The sequence below is a fragment of the Barbus barbus genome (genome assembly GCF_936440315.1).
Source record: "Barbus barbus genome assembly, chromosome: 6".
Classification (NCBI taxonomy): Eukaryota; Metazoa; Chordata; class Actinopteri; order Cypriniformes; family Cyprinidae; genus Barbus; species Barbus barbus.
This window is the reverse complement of record NC_136734.1, coordinates 23,130,705-23,152,393: the sequence shown is the minus strand read 5'-3', so window position 1 is coordinate 23,152,393 and position 21,689 is coordinate 23,130,705. Positions and strand designations below refer to the sequence as shown.

Sequence of the window (21,689 nt, the reverse complement as noted above, 5' to 3'; positions counted from 1 at the left end):
CCGCCTCAGCCTGAACTGATTCCAGGAGGAAGTCCAGCGCAAAGCTGATTTGGGAAGGGTTTTGGCAGTTCTCAGCACACAAAGATCTCTCTCTTGAATTGGTCACATTCTGATTATGAAGCCTTTCCAGTTGCTATAACCCTACTTTGACAGCAGGGAAATCCTTTAATGAAGTTCTTAGCTGTTTCTTGTTCAGCAGTTGTGATAGTTTCCCTTATGTACACATACACATGATCGTTACATTTTTTTTGTTTTGTTCAGATCATCAACGTGTAATCACATTAATAAAATGCTTTCTCATCACTGACTTATGGGCAGACGTCAGCATGTAATTTGTAATGTGAGTAATGTTTGACATTTTCTGTTCTAGTCTGGAGAAACGGCTCTGCATGTGGCAGCTCGCTATGGTAATGTGGATGTAGTCCAATACCTTTGCAGCATCCATGCCAACCCTGACCTAGTGGACCGGGTACGTATCAAACACACACACACAAACTGATCTACACCACACTGTACAGTCCAAGCCATTGTGGACTAATATGACACTTAGCGGTGTGGATGTAGCATCACACAAAAGTTCTGTTACCATTGTGCAAATGTGATATTAACAGTAAATTAATTTAATAGATGACTGATTAAATGCAGGTTAGGTGATTTAGTTAAAAAAAAAAACATTTTTTTGTTACACTGCTTGAAAGTCTTTTCACATCCTGATAGCAATCAGTAACTTAAGTTACTGAAGGCGTAGAACCATAAAATGTTCATCCAATCATATTCCTTGGTTCAAAGGATTACGGCGTTCCTACTTGACTGTCAGTGTATGTATTTACATATCTCCGCACACCCTGTTTGTGCAGATATAATATGTCATCAACCTACATTTAAAGGTTAGTTATAGATATAAAAAGAGTAATGTTGGGTTGGTCATGTGATCTTAGTTTTCTCATCATTCATGAGATGTCTGCCCCCATGAGGCATGTAAATAAAGCCACTCTTCTGATATGACTGGAGTCTTCATCTCGTGTGAGTCCACATGAAGTACTATTTTTACTGATGAAGAAATTGAGTGCATCTTTTGTTAAGTATTACTTCATTATTATACAATTCATAATTATTTTAAAGTAGTTTTCAATAAAGATTAATTTTACAAGGATACATTAGGGCTCGCAAAATTTCTAAATCCCTGTTAGTCCTTCGGGCAGGTATTCTTCAGATTTTGGTAGCCCGAAAATTAATTTAACTAGCCCAAATAAAATAAAGACCATAAATGAATCAATCAATCATAAATGAATAAATCAAAAACATTTTCAATACACAAATATCAACGAATAAAGGAAAGAGTTTTATTTTACTATTTACAAAGTATCTGCAGAATTCTTAAAAATCTATTTAAGGCAATTTGACAAATTATTTCTTATACCATTTAATGTATTTAAAACTGTCTAAGGCCTTAAAAACTCTTCAATTTAGTTGTATCAAATTTAAGGACCCGTGGGAGCAATGTTTCCTCTAATTTTTTTTCTTGCTGAGCAAATCTTTTCTCTATTGGGCGGACATTTCGGGACCTGAGCAAAAGCATTCTCTATACCAGACCTCTACAGCACGCACACTAAAAAGTGTGTAACTTTAACTTTAATGTGCTATTTATATTCGATTTGACCCTTGATGTAAATAAATGATGTAGATTTTAGGTTACCTGAGAAAACATTTTTACTGCACAATACACTGCCGTTCAAAAGTTTGGATCAATAAAGTTTTTTAAAGAAGTTTCTTATGCTCATCAAGGCTGTATCTATTTGATAAAAAATACTGAATATTATTTCACAAAATAATATTGTGCAATATTATTGCCGTTTAAAATAAATGTTTTCTATTTTAATATACTTTAAAATGTAATGAATTCCTGTGAAGCAAAGCAGTATTTTCAGAGTCACATGACCCTTTAGAAATCATTCTAATATCCTGATTTTAATCAATGTTGGAAACAGTTGTACTGCTTTTTTATTTTTTTATACTGTATTTTTTGGGACCTGTGATATTTGAAAAACAAAATATATATATATATTTTTAAAAAGAACAGTGTTTAGTCAAAATAGAGATTTTGTGTTACAATATTAACTATTCAAAAGTTTGGGGTCAGAAATGATTTTCTTTCTTTTTTAAAAAAAAGTTTAAAGAAAGTTCAATAAACTTTATTCAGCAAGGATGTGTTAAATGGATAAAATTGATAGTAAAGACTTCTATTGTTAGAAAATATTTCTATTTTGAATAAATGCTGTTCTTTTAGACTTTTTATTAATCAAAGAATCAAAGAAAAAAGTAACACAGGTTCCAAAAAAATATGAAGCAGCACAACAGTTTCAACACTGATAATAAATCAGCATATTAGAATGATTTCTGAAGGATCATGGGACACTGAAGACTGGAGTAATGATGCTGAAAATTCAGCTTTGATCACAGGAATAAATGCTGTTTTAAAGTATAGGTATTAAAATAGGAAACCAATATTAGAAATTGCAATAATATTTCACTATATCACTGTTTTTTCTGTATTTTTGAGATGAATACAGCTTGATGAGCAAGAGACTCAAAGTCAAAGACTCAAAAACAAGGTCAATTATTTATCAGGTTTATAATATAGCCCTAACATAATATATTATCAAAACAAACTATTTAAACCGATAGAATAGAATACAAACTGAAGCAAAACTTAAGCTGAGATCTGTAATTTAAATATAAAAAAGTGAACATATGAATTATTCTATAGCTGTCGTTATGAAGTACAGTTTGTACAATACTCTTGTGTGTGACTGTACATGTTTCAGAGTTTTGTTACCGTTCTTTGCCCATCCTCTGCTATTTCCAGCACTTAATCAAGCCTCTCTTCTTTAATACATGAGGACGTTTTATTTCACATGTCATTGCGTTTGCGTTGGCTCTCGTGTTGAGCGCACTGCAACCATTGAAGTATTCAGTTTCTACAGAGACTCATTTGGTGCATATCGTTCTCTTTCTATGAAACCTGTAAACCGCATTCACTGCTTCTAACTCTGTCGTGACATCAGCTCTATAGCGGTTTGCACTTTATTTCTTTTGAGCGGCCGCGGTGGAAGAAGAGCGTGGTCGCGCGCGCGCTCAGCTTAGAGGGAATAGTGCGTGGGAGCCCTGTATTTAAGGTAGCCCATCAGGCAGGGCAGTGATACATTTTGGTAGCCCGACTTGAAAACACAATAGCCCCGGGACGTCGGGCTAGCGATTTTGCGAGCCCTGTACATTAAGTTGTTTAAAAGTGACAGTAAAGACATTTATAGTGATATATTTCTTTTTAAAATAAGTACTGTTCTTTTAAACTGTCTAATCATCAAAAAATGTTTCCGCAAATGTATTAAGCAGCACAACTGTTTTCAACATCGATAATAATAAGAAATGTTTCTTGAGCAGCAAATCAGCATATTAGAATGATTTCTGAAGGGTCATGTAACACTGAAAACTGGAGTAATGATGCTGAAAATTCATCAGATAAACAGACATTTTAAACTAATAATACTAAAAGTAAATTCAGTATTAGTGAGCATCACAGTATTGCTCTCACAGTATTAGTGAGAGACTTCTTTTAGAAAATCCCACCAACCTCAAACTTTGAATGCTAGTTTATTTATATTTGTAACTTTCAACTTGGAAAAAAAAGTTATTTTATAAAAGAAAATGCTTAATCTCAGATGTCTTTGATAGTGGGAAATGTAAATGTAATAAATAGTTTTGCAAGTGCTGAAGAGTGCTGAAAATGAATCATGCCCATACCTCACTTTATTTATTCAGCACTATGAGCTCACAGCAGTAAGGTTCATAGGCAGATAGTTTTCTGTGCTTTTAGAAATATTGCTTACGGGAGCGTCCATCGACCAACAAGCAAAGGTGTCGTAGTTGATCGATTTCAGGAAGGAGTCACTATTAAAAACATGCTGTAAATGAATGAGCCTGAAGCACCACTCCAGAGAAATGCAATAAAGAAAATCATTTTAGGATAATGTGTGAGTTAAATTATTACTACAACAATCAATATTGTGCACAACCAAATTATTATTTAATAGTGTTACGGATTAATTTAATAGTGGTTGCTTTTGTCATTATCACAATATTAGGTTACCATCCTACTTTTGCGTTTATTATAATATTGTGCTCTGAAAGCCAGTATTGCAAAAGAAAACCAATATTCACATTGCATCCCCACGACACAGCCACGTATTGTGTGTTAAAAATTGTTACATTCATTGGTGGTGTCAGGGTCACAGGCTACTTCGTTGCAATTCGTCATGTGAAATGGCCTTGACACAGACTAATGTTGTTTTGTTAGCTCCATGTGTTCAAGGTTATTTATGAGCTCTTGGTCTGAATGCCAAAGACTGTTTGCATGCCTCCACAGGAGCAGGAGACACCTCTCCACTGTGCAGCATGGCACGGTTACTCTGCAGTGGCCAGAGCCTTGTGCGAGGCTGGCTGTGATGTTAACGCCCGGAATCGCGAGGGCGAGAGCCCGTTACTCACCGCTTCTGCTCGCGGCTTCAAGGACATCGTGGAGTGTCTGCTGGAGCATGGGGCGGACTTGGACTCTGCTGATAAGGTGAGGAGAAACACTTATTAAATATGAACCTGGTAGGGTGTTCTATTGTTCTTTAACAGTGGACTGTGTCATTTTTTAAAATATTAAAACAACTTCTATTTCTTCTGATGCATGCTGATTTTGTTGTATAGATTGATAGCTTACCATTCAAAATAATTATTGATTACTCTTCACCCTGGATCATGGTGTGTTTGCATGTATATATTTCAGGACGGTCACATTGCTCTGCATTTGGCAGTGAGGAGATGTCAGATTGAAGTGGTGAAGTGTCTGCTCAGCCATCACTGTTATGTGGACCACCAGGACCGCCACGGCAACACACCCCTTCACATCGCCTGCAAGGACGGCAACTTGCCTGTGATCATGCAGATCTGTGCGGCTAAAGCCAATCTGGATATTCCTAACAAAGTGAGTTTCAAACAGGATGGGTATAACCTTGCTGTAAAATATGCTTGCTTTTGACCTCTAAATGTGTGTTTTATCCAGTGTTATTTTAGTATTATTTATGTGTTATTATATTTTTATTCATATTTTGTATTTTTTACAGTATTTTTATGTTAATTTTTGTTACGTTTTTAGTAATTGCGTTACATGCTTGTCATTTTTATTAGTATTTTGTTTTAAAATATTGCTATTTAGGATTATATTTAGGTTTATTTATATTTAAATTTTTATTTATTTCTCATCAGTAATTTTAGTGCTTCATCTTTTTTAGTTATTTTAGTTTATAGATTTTCATCTAATATTTATTTTATTTTATTTCAGCTTTATTTCAATTAACACAAATATTTTTAGTAGTTTAACGGGAAAACCCCTGATGTTATCCTATATACCAGTTGTTGTTTTTTTTTTTATTAATTTATTTCAGTTTTTATTAATTTTGTTGTTAGAGCCCCCATGAACCCCCCATGATACTGTTACAGAATACAATTTTCCCACTCCAACATTTATCATTAAAAAACACTTAATAAGCACTTAACGTACATATAAATAATAGTGTTAAAGAAATAAATTATGAAATAAAGGAATACAAAATGTTTATATATACAGGTTGAATGACATATGATAAATTACCCTTAAAAATAAATAATATTTTTACGTCTAATTTCAAATTACAGTCAACCCAACTTTATCTACCTATTAACAAATTGTAAAAAAGGGGACCATATTTTTAAAAACCCTCTGCTTTACCTCTAGTTACATATGTTCATTTGTCAAGAACAGGGTTATAAGTCATCTCTTTGGTCCACTGTGAAAGGACAGGTCTTTGAATGTTTTTCCGTACTAAAGCCATTACACGTTTGGCTTGTAACAAACTAAAATCCTTTAGCTTCCGTATGTTTGCATTTAAAGAAACACTTTCAGGATATATATGCGATAAACATAGTTTAGGTTCCAATGGGATTTTTTTTCTTATTCAAGTATCAATATGCTTTTTCTTGTCAGTCTTGAGTCATCATCCACTCCTTTTTCAGTTCTTAAAGTCCCCTCAACTGACCCCATTTACTTGGTTGAAATTCTTGAATTTTTTACATACCAGTTATGCATGCTTGTTAAATCTGTGTGAAATTTTCAAATGGCACTTCCATTACAGCTGGAAGACGATTTGAGTTCCTCTAACTGAGGGCTTTATAGGTCAAGATGAACAGAATTACATTAATTTGAAATTGAATCATCAGCATTCTGCAGTGTTATACACTTGAACAATTTTCTGACAATTTTTTCACCTTTTGTTTTCTAGTTAGCATTTGTGATTAATCATTCTCAGAAAGAGTGTTTCTAGAAGTTCGCTTTCTATTTGTCTGTAGTTTGGGAGAACACCTCTTCACCTGGCAGCTAGTAACGGTGGTCTGGAGGTGGTGCGTCATCTCTGTGTTACAGGAGCCAACACTGAAGGCATCACTAATGTAAGTTCAAGACCATCAGAGTCGTGATGTGAATAAATAAAATATCATTTGTAACAGTATTATACATTTCTAAATATATACAGTGCCTTGCGAAAGTATTCACACCCCTTCATTTTTTTCACATTTTGTTGTTGCTGCCTTATGTTAAACTGCTTTAAATTTACTTTTTTTTTTTCACATCAATCTACACTCCATACACTATACTGACAAAGCAAAAACAGAATTTTCACAACTTCGTAAATTTATTAAAAATAAAAAAACTGGAATAAGTACATTGCATAAGTATTCATACCCTTAACTCAGTACTTAGCTGAAGCACCTTTACAGCCTCAAGTCTTTTTAGGTATGATACGACAAGCTCTGCTCATCAGCATTTGGCAATTATCTGCCATTCTTCACCTCACCTCTTCACGTCTCAAGCTTTGTCAGGTTGGATGGGGGCAGACGCACAATTTCAGGTTTCTCCAGAAATATTTGGCTGGGTTTAATCCCAGGCTGTGGCTGGGCCACTCAAGGACATTCACAGAGTTGTCTATAAGCCACTCTTGCTGTGTGCTTAGGGTCATTGTCCTGTTGGAAGGAGAACCTTCTGCCCAGTCTGAGGTTCTGAATGCTCTGGACTGGGTTTTCATTAAGGCTTAATCTCAATTAATCTCAATAGTTTGGTGCATTGAGCTTTTCTTCTACTCTGAGTCCCTCAGTCCCTGCCTCTGAAAAACTGCTACCAGCACAGTTTACTTTTGGGATGGTACTCCGCAGGTGATGAGTAGAGCTGGTTTCCTTCAAACATGATGCTTGGATTTGAGGTTCATCAGACCAGAGAATCTCATGTCTCACAGTCTGAGGTTCCTTTAGGTGCTTTTTCCAAGTTTGTTTTGATGTGTCTTGACTGAAGAGAGGATTGAGTTTGGTCACACTGCCATAAAGGCCAGATCATTGGAGTGTTGCAGTGATGTTTGTCCTTCTGTAGGTTTCTCATGGAGATCATGGAGCTCAACTAGAGTGACTATCAGCTTCTTGGTCACCACACTAACCAAAGCCCTTCTCCATCAGTTGCTCAATTTGGTACAGGAAGTCAGCTCTGTGAAGAGTCCTGGTTGTTCCAATCTTCTTCCATTAAGGGGAAAAGAGACTACATGATTCTGTGAACCTTCAACGAAGCAGAATTGTTTCTGAACTCTTCCCCAGATGTGTGGCAAACCTGTTTCTGAGATCTACAGGCAGTTCTTTCCAAATCATACCCATTCAGTTGAATTTGCCACAGGTTAACGTCACTTGAAGTGCCGTAACATATACAAGCAATATGAATGCTCCTGAGCTAAATTTCAACAGTCCCAGATATACTTTCAGTCCCATAATACTTATCCAATGGAATCATTTTGAATTTTTATTTTTAATAAATTTATTAAGTTGTGAAAATTCTGCTTTTGCTTTGTCAGTATAGTGTATGGAGTATAGATTGATGTGGGTAATTTAAAAATTAATTGATGGAATAACCTGGTCATTCAGTATATTCAGGTAGTCAGCTGACCTCATTCTTTGGGCACATAATCATCCATGCAGTAATTATCCAATGGGAGGATCTTACCTATTTGCTTAGTTAAATCCAGGCGATGACTTTTTTTTTTTTTTTTTAGACGGTCTCTCTCTCTCTCTCTCTCTCTCTCTCTCTCTCTCTCTCTCTCTCTCTCTCTCTCTCTCTCTCTCTCTCTCTATCTATCTATCTATCTATCTATCTATCTATCTATCTATTTGTCTATATATATATATACACACACACACACACATATATATATATATATATATATATATATATATATATATATATACACATACATACATACATACATACATACATACATACATACATATACAGTGGTGTGAAAAAGTGTTTTGCATGCTTGTCACACTTTAATGTTCAAAACAATTCAGGAACAAATGAGAAAGAAAGTAATTGAGATCTATCAGTCTGGAAAAGGTTATAAAGCAATTTCTAAAGCTTTGGGACTCCAGTGAACCACAGTGAGAGCCATTATCCACAAATGACAAAAACATGGAACAGTGGTGAACCTTCCCAGGAGTGGCCGGCCGACCAAAATTACCCCAAGAGCGCAGCGACGACTCATCCAAGAGGTCACAAAAGACCCCACAACAACATCTAAAGAACTGCAGGCCTCACTTGCCTCAGTTAAGGTCAGTGTTCATGACTCCTCCATAAGAAAGAGACTGGGCAAAAATGGCCTGCATGGCAGAGTTCCAAGACGAAAACCGCTGCTGAGCAAAAAGAACATAAAGGCTCGTCTCGGTTTTGCCAGAAAACATCTTGATGATCCCCAAGACTTTTGGGAAAGTACTCTGTGGACTGACGAGACAAAAGTTGAACTTTTTGGAAGGTGTGTGTCCCATTACATCTGGCGTAAAAGTAACACAGCATTTCAGAAAAAGAACATCATACCAACAGTAAAATATGGTGGTGGTAGTGTGATGGTCTGGGGCTGTTTTGCTGCTTCAGGACCTGGAAGACTTGTGATAAATGGAACCATGAATTCAGCTGTCTACCAAAAAATCCTGAAGGACAATGTCTGGCCATCTGTTCGTGACCTCAAGTTGAAGCGAACTTGGGTTCTGCAGCAGGACAATGATCCAAAACACACCAGCAAATCCACCTCTGAATGGCTGAAGAAAAACAAAATGAAGACTTTGGAGTGGCCTAGTCAAAGTCCTGACCTGAATCCTATTGAGATGCTGTGGCATGACCTTAAAAAGGCGATTCATGCTCGAAAACCCTCCAATGTTATTGAGATGCTGTGGCATGACCTTAAAAAGGCGATTCATGCTCGAAAACCCTCCAATGTGGCTGAATTACAACAATTCTGCCAAGATGAGTGGGCCAAAATTGCTCCACAGCGCTGTAACAGACTCATTGCAAGTTATCGCAAACGCTTGATTGCAGTTGTGGCCCAACCAGTTATTAGGTTTAGGGGGCAAGCACTTTTTCACACAGGGCCATGTGGGTTTGGATTTTGTTTTCCCTTCATAATAAAAAACTTCAATTAAAAACTGCATGCTGTGTTTACTTGTGTTATCTTTGATTAATATTTAAATTTATTTGATGATCTGAAATATTAAAGTGTGACAAACATGTAGAAAAATAAAAAAATCAGGAAGGAGCCAATACTTATTCACACCCCTGTATATATATATATATATATATATATATATATATATATATATATATATATATATATATATATATATATATATATATATATATATATATATGCTCTCTAAAGCTTTTTGTTTAGTTCGGCTGCTGTCTTCTTTTAGTGTTAGATATTGAGGTGTAACACTGAGCCAGTGTCCTGCCCTCTTAGGAAATTGCAGTCTCTTTATCTCTTTAAATAAGTATTCATTTATCATTCATGGCAGCCTAGATTACCATTCTGTCCTTAATCCTTAATCTTTCAGTCAACTGTGTCATGCCTCATATAGTGCCTCTCCCATAGAACGTGTGTTGGTTCCTGTAGGTTTGCATGATCTTATGTGATTGTTTGGGTGTCCCTCCTTTGAATGACTGATTTTTAATCTGACTCATTGTGAGTCTTAATGTGTGTTTGTCAGGATATATCTGTCTGGTATTTGTGCATTACTTTGGTCTGTAATATAAAGATGTGCCTTCTCCAGAAGTTGTTAGACTAGTGCATTAAAATGTTCTTTGCCAGAGTGAAGGTTTTTAATGAAAATGTGCCAGTGTAGAATCATTGATTCAATTTCAGCAGCAGTGAAGGACAGCATGCCCCAATGAACCCCCAACCTACTCATCCTAAACAATGCGTTTTCAATCAATAACCCCGGCATCCCTCCCCTCCGCCGGCCCACACGGCCCTCGCTCACACCCCTTACCTCAACACCATCTCAAATCGCTCCTCCTCGATGTTAATATTGTATAGTGGCTGATGCACAATGCATGTTACAGCACACAGGAATTTTGAGAATCCATAATTCATTGCCAGAGGCTTATGGGTCGGCGGCTTAAGAAAAAAACAAATTGCTTCCGCATATAGGATGCCATTGATTAATGTGGCCTTCACACTTTATATTTTGTTCCTTTTCTCACTGTTTTGTCAGGCTATACGTTACTGTTCAAAATGTTTGAGGTTGGTAAGATTATTTAACTACATTAATCTACTACATTACATGAGCTAACAATGAAAAATACTTCTGAATGTTAATGTTAATTTCAACATTTATTAAATGTTGCATTATTAAAATAAAATGTACTGTTATCTTTGGGGCCCAGGCTAACTAACAATGTACAGTTGTATTTTATTAACAGACTTTACAAGATTAATAAATACTTTAATGCATTAACTAAAGTTAAGTAATGGGACCTTGTTGTAAAATGTAAGCAATTCTTAGATGGGTCTCATATGCTTTCCAAGGCTGCATTTATTTGATCAAAAATACAGTAAAAATTGCAATATTTCTATTTTTATGCTATTTCAGTATATTTTAATAAGTAATATATTAGTCACACGATTTTTCAGATATTCTAATATGCTGATTTTCTGCTCGAGAAACATTTATTTTATTATCATCAATGCTCAAAACGGTTGTGCTGCTTAATATTTTTGTGGAAACTGTCATATATTTTTTTTAAAGATTTTTTGATGAATATAAAGTTTAAAAGAACAACATTTTGAAATAGAAATCTTTTGTACTTTTATTTACTGTTCCTTTTAATCAATTCAATATATTCCCTCTGAATAAAAGGATTAATTTCTTACAAAAAAAAATCATGCTGACCTAAACAGTGGCCTTATAAACAGTAGTGTATGTAGGTTTCAGACTATGATTTTCACCTGTTTTATGATAAAATGGGGGGGGGGGGGGCATCTAGGAACCAGAATATTAGAGACTTGGGCGTGGCCTCTTTTGACTTGGGCCAGTAACCAATCACATTGCCACTTTATCAACTCTGTAGACTTGGGCTAAAAGCCCATGCACAACACCCAAGCATGATGGTTCACTGTCTACTATGTCATCTCTTCATATATTTTTCATGTCTCCCTTTCCAATACTCTAATGATAAGCCTCAGTCTCGATGTGTCAAGCAAACACTAGATTTGGTTCCCTCACATCAGGATGCTCCATTCAGCCTTGAGATTTTTAGGCATCTTCTGGGAGACAACCATAAATCAATTAAATGAATTCAAGCACATCCTCACGGGGACACACAGCTGAGCTGGAGGAGACGTGCAGACAGACACAAAAAGAGTCTGTGAATAAGAAAATGGGCTGTTTTGTGCAGAAGATTTTGCAGTCATATCTCATGAAATTGGCAGGAAAGCTTTTTGTTTAATCAAGCCACGTTAGATAAGAGTAATTACGGTGCAGCAAAGCTTTCCCATTACTATCCTTTTCATTGGTGCTTTAACACCTCGTTCACCACATCCACTTTCGCTGTCGTCTGCGTGGGGTGTGCGGGGGCACTCTTTCAGAGGGAGGCTGGTTAATTTGCCCCCGTCGGTTTGAGGAGGAACACAGCTGTTTCTGGTTGTGTGGTTTGCTTGTGCTTGTGGCCCCAGGTGTTAGGTGTGGGTTTGTGTTGCTGTGTGTGAGATTGTGTACATGTATTCTGAGGTGTTAAATCATTAATGGTTTTGGTCGAGGGCTGTGACTATGGTGGGTTTTGGGTAAACAGATTTTTTTTTCAGGGAACCAAGACTGCCCTGAGGTTTATGTACATAGTTTCAAGGTTTTTCCAATGCTCTGATTTTGTATGATTTTACAGCATTTTTACATATGGCTTTTCTATGGAATATACTTCCTTCAGGCAGGTTCTCTCTGATTCCCTCTCATTCCCCCTCCACAGCTGGTGTTTCCTAATGCTGATTTCACAATCACACATGTGCTGCCGTCACAGCCTCCTGGGACGTTGCCATGTGCGTCATTTTGGTTGTAATAAAATGAACACAGATTTGTATTTTTGTTTTTCTTTTTTTTCAAATCTAGACAAAGACAAAAAGCTTTTATAGAGCTTGTGAAACAAGACAGCATAGGAGGTGCAAGAGTTGTATAATTGATGCTTTCATTATGTATTTTTGTCATTCCAGTGCTACCAAGTAAAATGATGGGAAATGTCGATTGGTTGGTTCTCAAAAACTGCCTTAAATGAGAACCATTTTCCAGGGGGGTTGCTAGATATAAATGACATCTGGGGTTTAGCCCCATTAGTGCCGTATTATAGAGGCACTAATGTTATATATCACACATACACACACACACACATACATAATGTATGTATATATATATTATATATACATACATACGTATATACATATACATACATACTGTATATACATACACACATATACATACATGCATACATACACACATATACATATATACATACACGCGCATATATATACACACACACATACATACACACACACACACACACACACACACATGTTGGTTTTTGTGGTTTATGGGGACTCTCCATAGGCGTAATGGTTTTTATACTGAACAAACTGTGCTATTGCCCTACACCAACCCTACACCTAAACTTAGCCCTCACAGGAGACTTTGTGCATTTTTAGATTTAAAAAAAAAAAAAAAACACCATTTAGTATGTTTTTAAGCCTTTTGAATTACGGTGACATAGGCAGTGTCCTCATAAACCACCTTCATATTGTAATACCTCTGTCATACACATGTCATTATACAAATGTGTCCTCATAAACCACATAAACATGCACACACACGCACGCATACATACACATATATACTTTTTTTTTTTTTTTTTACATACATACACACACACACACCACACATATACTTACACATATTAAGCAGCACAACTGTTTTCAACTTTGATAATAATAAGAAATGTTTTTAGAGCACCAGCATATTAGAATTTCTTAAGGATCATTTGCAATGAAGTCTGGAGTAATGGTTGCTGAAATTCAGCTTTGTCATCACAGGTATTAATTACATTTTAAAATATATTAAGGCTCTTGTATTGTAGCGTTAGGAAAAAAACACCAATTTTGGGTCAGTGGATATATATTAAGAGCCAGGCAATATTTTATTCCGTGGTGTAATTGACATCACCTGAACTGTATGGCGCTAAATAGACTAGCAGCTGAAGAGACTTTTTCCATGGGCGGACAGACAGATCGCAGCAGAAGTGAGAGGTGGTGGGTGAACAGTTGAAGGAAAATATTACTCACTATATCATAACTCTTTTTCAACAAGCGCCACAGTCAGGCAGAACGGAATCACATGCAATCCCATGAAACTGTTGCAAATGAGCGAATGACTGTGTGCAAGGACGCCACGCTTGTTCTGACTTACTATTTTTTGGACTGATAATTTCATTTTTTGTGGCGTCTTTTATATACACCCATTTCGTATATACAATCATCTGATACGTCTTGAAGGCAGCTTTACACCTGTCATTAATTTCAGCAATAATATCAGTGTACCCGCTATTATATGTAATGTACTGTGAGTCATGCTGTTGAGCTGTTAGGTGATATTCTCTCTCTTCTTTCTTTCTCACTTTTTCTTGTTAGCTTCTCACTTTCTCTTTTACACCCTTCCCTGCAAACACACTCTCTCTGTGTGTGTATCTCTGTATCTATCAGAGCTTTATTAGTGCGTTGTCTGGTAATACTGAGCAGATGAAAGGCTGACAGACTTTTATTCATCTAGCTTTACTTATTCATCTGTGTCACTGGACGCTGACGGGCCCTGCATTGCCTGTAATGTTCTGTAAGCTGCAGTTTATCCATCACTGTCATTGTTTCTTGCAGGATGGGAAGACAGCGGAGGATCTCGCGATTGCAGAGCAGCAGGAGCATGTAGCAGTGCTGCTGGCCAAGCTGAAAAAGGTGTGAGTCTTTATTATTCATCTCACCGAGACTCAAGAGGCATTCATTTCCATTACATGAATGCTTTGTGAAGGCTTATGAGATCCTTGTTGTATTTTATATGACACCTGCAGGAGATGTCAGTTTTACTCAGTAATGACTCTCATCCCACTGAAATGTATGCTGATTTTGATATATTTTAAATAGATATTTGACTTTCAGAATATATTTTAACCCATTGATCTGCTATTGGTCTGAGTGATACTGGGGGTAACCTCCAATTGTCCAAAATCCAATTCCATGTAGATATCAAAGTTTGTAAGATGTCGTGAAATGAATGGGAAAATACTTTCAGAACTAAAAGTGGATAGGCGTTGTTGCACTGTATAGTGTCATATGGATATGTACTGTGTGGTATTCATTAAAGTACCATGGAATAACATGTAAATATGATGGTGCAATAATATGGTAGTCAATCAGTCAAATACATTGGTATTTATTATAACTGAAGCTTGCAGCCTCTCAAACATGGCATCCTATCTGCCAATTAATCACACTAAAATCACAGATGGTGTTTTGAAGCTCTTGCGTAGTCCTTTAATGTGGCGAAAACATTTTCAACGTGACTAAAAATAGATTTTCCATATGCTAAGATATTTCATATCTAATTTGACCTTTACTCTACATTAGTTTTTCTTTTTTAAATCTTGCTCTTTTTTATCATTCAGTCTCTCAGATTTGATGTAATTTTCAGATTTTCTGTTTATCTATTAACCACAGACTTGACTTTAGATTTTGGAAGTCTTTTAATTTGATTTGGTCACACAATTTAATATATAGCATTTAGCGTCTTGCTATTTGCTGTAAAAAGTGGATTATGCTCAGCTAGAGGACTCTTAATATTAATTACTATTAAGAGCCTATTAATTACACTTATTAGGATACACTGAACATTCTCAGACACATTAACATTGTCATTGGTCCATATGTCATATTGTAATGCCAGTGGATTGTGTTAATTTACATAGCCTTTGTGACTGGTCTTACAGGACAACCATAAGAGCATTTACATCCAGCAGCTGCGGCCTACACAGACCCTTCAACCTCGCATCAAACTCAAGCTGTTCGGCCACTCGGGAGCAGGGAAGAGCACTCTGGTGGAGTCTTTGAAGTGTGGCATCTTGCGGAGTTTCTTCAGGAGGAGGAGGACCAGATTGACCAACCCTGTCCGGCACCCAGCCTCACCTGTCACCTCCAAGCCTGCAGGTAGGGTGATGTGTTTCCCTTTCACATCAAAATCCACCAACATATTTTGTTAAGAACTGTTTTCACTTGTAAATAATGCTTGATCTGTGCATTTATTCAGACAAGATGACTTTTCCATTGGAGAAAGCAATGGTTTGAAGTTAAAAACAGTTTTAAATTACAAATGTCTTGATGGATTTGTTTATCCTAGGGCATTTATCTATCCACTAGGGCAGTTGTGGCCTAGTGGGTAGAAAGTTGAACTTGTAACCCGAAGGTCGTGGGTTCGAGTCTCAGGTCCGGCAGGGATTGTAGGTGGGGGGAGTGAATAACCAACACTCTCACCACCGAACCCCCAACTGCTCCCCGGGCGCCACATCAATGGCCACATCAATGAGTATGGGTCACCATACTTGGCCACACACCACTTCCCTTTACCTTTATTACAAACATGCAGCTTTTTGCTTCATTTGACATTAATTGATGGACTGGAGTCGTGTGGATTACTTGTTGACGTTTTTATCAACTGTTTGAACTCTCATTCTGGCGGCATTCCCATTCACTTCAGAGGATCCAATGGTTAGCAAGTGATGTGATGCTAAATTTCTCCTAATCTGTTCCGATGAAGAAGCAAATCTTGGATGGCCTGATGGTAAAGACATTTTCAGCAAATGTTCATTTTTGAGTGAACTATTCCTTTAAATTTGGTAATTTGGAGTATACAGATTTTTCTGGGCCAACTTTAATTTCCTCACTCATTCCCAGATTAACACACACGTCATATAGCACTATCCATGGAAGGCGCAATCACATCAATGTAATGCGTTACACATGAAGCTAACTTTTTTTCTCACAATTACTGCCACAGCCAAATTAAGGAAGTTGTCTCTAGGTTTCTATGAGAAAAGTTTTTAGAAAGAAACAAAGTTCAGTGGAAAGCGTTGATTGTGCGAGACATATGCATCACAGTGTGACTAACACGTTTGCAAGGTATAAAAAAAGAGTTTGAGTCATCTGACTCTCTCATGTTATTTCTCCAACTAAAATGGCTTGTAGCACTTCTGTGGTTTTTTGGGGAATTTTGTTATTCCCAGCTGAACTATTTTAACTATGTGTTTATGTGGTGATACTGGCTCATCTCTTGTTGAGTTTAACATACAATCTTTGTCCATTACCAGTCCATATCTTTATTCACTAGGCAACAGTTTTTTTTTTTCTTTTTTAATCTCCAAAAATATATATCAGAAAAAGAGAACCTTTACTAAATATTTATTTTTCTTTCAACACTGGGAAAGCTGGAATCAGGCCTTTAGGAAAGAGCCCCCCCATGTGGTCGGTTTCCACATTTTAAGAATTGATTTTGAACATCTTATTTCATTACATTTTATAAACCCTCAAATAATACACATCATTTATCCTTTAGCTACAAATATATCCTTAATTGTATATATTGTTATCTATTATAAGAAGTCAATTCTTCTTTCTTTTTGCTTCCCTGTTTGTGTATTGTGTGCCTGTAGTGTCTGTCAGCATCTCTAACCTGTACCCAGGCTGTGAGAACGTCAGTGTGCGTAGCCGCAGTATGATGTTTGAGCCCAGCTTGACTAAAGGAGTGCTGGAGGTCTTTAGTCCTGTTCATAACGCTCTCTCCACGGCTGACGACACCGCCACCAAAGCCATCGACATCCAGAACGCCAATGTCAATGGTAAAAGTCGTTTATGATAAATATTAAACAAGTCTCGCCAAGGCTGCATTTATTTGATTGAAAATACATTAAAAGAGTAATAGTGTGAAATATTAATACCATTTGATTTGTATTTTAATATACTGTAAAAAGTAATGTATTCATGTGAAGGCAAAGCTGAATTTTCAGTAGCCAATACTCTAGTTTTCTTTTTTTGTGCTCAAGAAACATTTATTATTAATAATGTTAAAAACAGTTGTGCTGCATAGTATTTTTTGTGGAAACTGTGATACATTTTATGTATAAAAAAGAACAAAAGAACAGTATTGTTTTAATAGAAATGATTTGTAACATTATAAATGTCACTTTTGATCTATTTTGCTGCTTTGCTGAGTTAAAAAAAACTTTCTTTCTTTCCCAATCTTTTGAATGATATTGTGTATTTTATGTATTGTATTATGCAATATTTTTTTAGGTGTTGGAGACTTCAGTATATGGGAGTTCTCTGGTAATCCAGTCTACTATTGTTCATATGACTACTTTGCTGCGAATGACACCACAGCCATTCATCTGGTCTTATTCAGCCTGGAGGAGCCTTACGAGACTCAACTGAACCAGATCACATTCTGGCTCAACTGCCTGAAGGCTCTCACGTTGCCAGAGGACAACATCGGTATGTGCAAGTGTGTGTGTGTCTCCTGAGACTACAAGTGTACAATGTATGGATTTGTTCTCGTCCTTTGTAGAGGACTTTCCATTACAGTAATTACAGGGATCTGCTGAAGCTGTGAAGTGTGTGATTAAGAGGTCTAAGGAGCAGTTATACTGTTTTTCTATATTGAAATTAACATTTTTACTTGGTTACTATATAGTTATTTTGTGTAGCGTAATTTCTTTCTTTCTCTTTATTTTATTATATTATTTATGCTTTTTTAATCTAAAAAAAAATCAGAAAAATTGAATCTTTACAAAATATTTATTAATATCTATTAATATTTAAAGCAATAACCAACTGTACAATGAAGTTACTCCTTAGTTGATTGACACATTTTTTTAAATGCATTAATTACACAATATCGTGTTATTTTGGCAAATGAGTAAAGCATTAAATGGACATGACATAAAGTCTGGCTTTAAAAGTCAATATATTATTTGTTTTATTTCCATGTCATTCAACACAAGTCTATAATTGGCAAACAATTTTTTTTTCATCATGTCTTGCTGTTTTCGCACCATATAGGCCTATTTGTTCTCTGACTAGTTAAAAGCATTTCTACTTTTGAAAGCTTGTCTTGAGACCCCTTGCATTCCTCATGTGCTTGTTTTTGAACAAATTTTAAATAATGTTAAATATTTTGAACATATTATTTTTAAAATAAATTTTTTGTATTGAATGAGCAAGTTAAACTGACATGAGCTCAAGCATGCAGTTTTGTTCTCTGTGTTTCACTGTTTCACTGTTCTCCATTCTGTGTGCTTCATTAATGCTGTTTGTAGTTTTCTCATTCTTGTCTCTCTCAAACTCTCTCAGTAATTTCAGCCTGGCTTGCCTTTGCTTTCACTGTAGTGATGGTTGATGAATTTGTGTAAGTACTGTAGCTGGCGCATCCATAGTGCTATGGATAATGCCAAAAGAGACTTCATTAGAGTCGGTGCATCAGTCTTAATCTAGGAATCTAGTTTTTGCTCTGTGGTTCTCGGATATATTTGAGATTTTGAGTTTATTTGAGAGTTGAGCTTATGCATAATGATCCAAGATGTTAAGAACAGTCAATAAACTGCCTCTCTGTTGTATCCACAGCTTTTGGAGGGAAGATCAGGAATCCACTGCGTGTGGTCCTGGTGGCCACACATGCTGACATTGTGAATCTGCCCCGATCGTTTGGGGGAGAATTCAGCTATGACAAGGAGAGATCTCTATTTAAGGAAGTCAGAAACAGGTGATTAAATCAACATAAAATGTCAGTTTGAAGCTATGAGACCTATAAGTACATTAAGTGATCTTTTTTGAAGGACTGACTAGATCATACTGATTAAAGTGATTTGATGGATAAGCCAAACCACTAAACTGATTATAATGTTTGTTTGTTTTTTCCTCTCAGGTTTGGGAATGATCTGCATATTGCAGAGAAGCTCTTTGTCATGGATGCAGGAGCGTCCAACTCCAAAGACATGAAGCTGCTGAGAAACCTTCTTTTAGAGCTCCGCAACACCGTCATCTCTGTAAGATCAGTCTCCATGCTACAACACCTCCCAGCACTTTATCATTTCAATTACCTAAATGTAGCATTGGCATTAAAGGGATAGTTCACCCAAAAATTCAAATTCTGTCATTAATTACTCACCCTCATGTCGTTCCAGACCCGTGAGATCTTTGTTCATCTTCGGAACATAAAATAAGATATTTTTGCTGAAATCTGAGAGCTTTCTGACCCTGCATAAACCGCAAGGGAACTACCACCTTCAAGGCCAAGAGAGGTCATTAGGACATTGTTAAAATATGTGCCATTAGTGGTTCAACCTTAATGTTATGAAGCTGTGAGAATACTTTTTGTGTGCAAAGAAAACTAAAATAATGACTTTATTCAACATTTTTTTCTCTTCCCTGTCAGTCTTCGCCATGTGTTCATGAGAGTACCACAATGCACGTGTTGAACCACTGTATGTCACATGGAATATTTTAACAATGTCCCTGCTATGTGTCTGGGCCTTGAACATGTCATTTGTGTTGCTGTCTATGCAGGGTCAGAAAGCTGTGTTGTATTACAAAGATTATGAATGTCTTACCGGTTTAGAATGACACGAGGATGAGTAACTAACCTGTTAACTAGCACCAGGACGCCAGTGCACTGAATGCTCTTTGTTTGCACGTGTCATTGTTTACAACAGATTAAATGAAACCGGACAAAGTTAATCTTGATAAACTATATATAATTCTGAAGGTCTAAGCCTCAAGCATCGATGGCAGATCGCTGTTTTTCGATGGAAAGCTTATAAGGAATGTATTTGCAACATTTGTGTAAGCAGTACACATCAAAACATGCAGAATAAAAAGCAGTACGTACATTATGATTGTAATAACGAGTCACAAACGCGTCCACTGCTGAAATCCCGGTTTAGTTAACACAGAACAACATCCCATAGAGCACTTTTAGTCCAACGAAACAATAACGTTGTAATATGGATGGATATTCCTTTGTTTACGTTTCATTTCTTCAGAAGAGTTATTGTTTGTGTTCGTTATGGAATAAATTATGCTCAAAAACAGCATTTGGTGGTAAAAAAACAACACGGTTTTTATAGCATACAGTGTCACAAACCGAATGAGACCATCCACTGGAAAAAAGTCACAGATATGCGGAATATTGTTATATATATATTTGATATATTTAAATATTGTTATTATATATTTGAATTTGGCGCTCTCTCGTGACAGCACCTGTCATCTGACGTGGGTGGAACTTAGCGATCGTCTTTTTGAACTCTTTTTCTTTTCTTCAACATTTTTCATATATGTATGTGTGTGTTGTGGGGAATGTGGCTGTATCTGCATGATTATCATCTCTATGGACGCACATCAGCGTGTGATTACCGGGCTATCAGTGTGCTGTCAATCAGCTGTTGTTGATTATATGGCCCATCTGTATGATTATCATCTGTATGGACGCACATCAGCATGTGATTACTGACTGCAATCAGTGTGAATGTCTGGCAATATCAGTTTACAGTGCTATGCATAAGTTTAGGCACCCATGCTAAAGTTGACTAAAAAGAGAAATAAAAAAATCATCTTTTGGAAATTGAACTTAATGCCTAAATTAAAATAGCCCCACATTATCACATAGCCTTCACCATACCTAGAGATTGGCATGGTTTTATTTCAGTTAGCCTAATAGCTGGTTTGATTTGCATTGAGAGATGATCTTATGGAAAGTACTCCATGCCAATCTCTAGGTATGGTGAAGGCTATGTGATGATGTGGGGCTATTTTAATTCCAAAAGCCAAGGGAACTTTATCAGGATGCATAGTATCCTGGATCCATGAAGTAACTGGCCTTTAAAAATAAAAATCTGCCTGCCTCTATGGGAATTTAACATAGGGGTGTCCAGACTTATGCACCCTGTATTTTAAGGAAGAACATTTATTTATTTACGATACATTATTCATTCACAAAGAAAATTGGTGTCCTTAAAGGTTGGATTTTTCCTAATTTTTTTAATCAAGGCATTAAGTTCAATTTCCAAAAGATGATTTTTTTATTTATCTTTTTAGTCAGCTTTAGCATGGGTGCCTAAACTTATGCATAGCACTGTATGTCTGGCAATCAGAGTATATACTTGAGTATGTACAAAG

At 36.4% G+C, this 21,689-nt stretch overlaps 1 protein-coding gene across 1 annotated transcript in view; it reads left to right on the top strand.

Annotated features, from left to right (window-relative positions):
• LOC306871557 (death-associated protein kinase 1-like) overlaps nucleotides 1–21,689 on the top strand; it is a 95,734-nt gene that overhangs the window by 68,224 nt on the left and 5,821 nt on the right. The window contains exons 15-24 of the mRNA XM_079419593.1: nucleotides 371–469; nucleotides 4,424–4,621; nucleotides 4,832–5,029; nucleotides 6,430–6,528; nucleotides 14,349–14,426; nucleotides 15,455–15,671; nucleotides 17,171–17,356; nucleotides 17,811–18,008; nucleotides 19,137–19,275; nucleotides 19,438–19,558. Coding sequence (XP_079275719.1) covers nucleotides 371–469; nucleotides 4,424–4,621; nucleotides 4,832–5,029; nucleotides 6,430–6,528; nucleotides 14,349–14,426; nucleotides 15,455–15,671; nucleotides 17,171–17,356; nucleotides 17,811–18,008; nucleotides 19,137–19,275; nucleotides 19,438–19,558 — 1,533 coding nt within the window. The remainder of the gene's footprint in view (nucleotides 1–370; nucleotides 470–4,423; nucleotides 4,622–4,831; nucleotides 5,030–6,429; nucleotides 6,529–14,348; nucleotides 14,427–15,454; nucleotides 15,672–17,170; nucleotides 17,357–17,810; nucleotides 18,009–19,136; nucleotides 19,276–19,437; nucleotides 19,559–21,689) is intronic.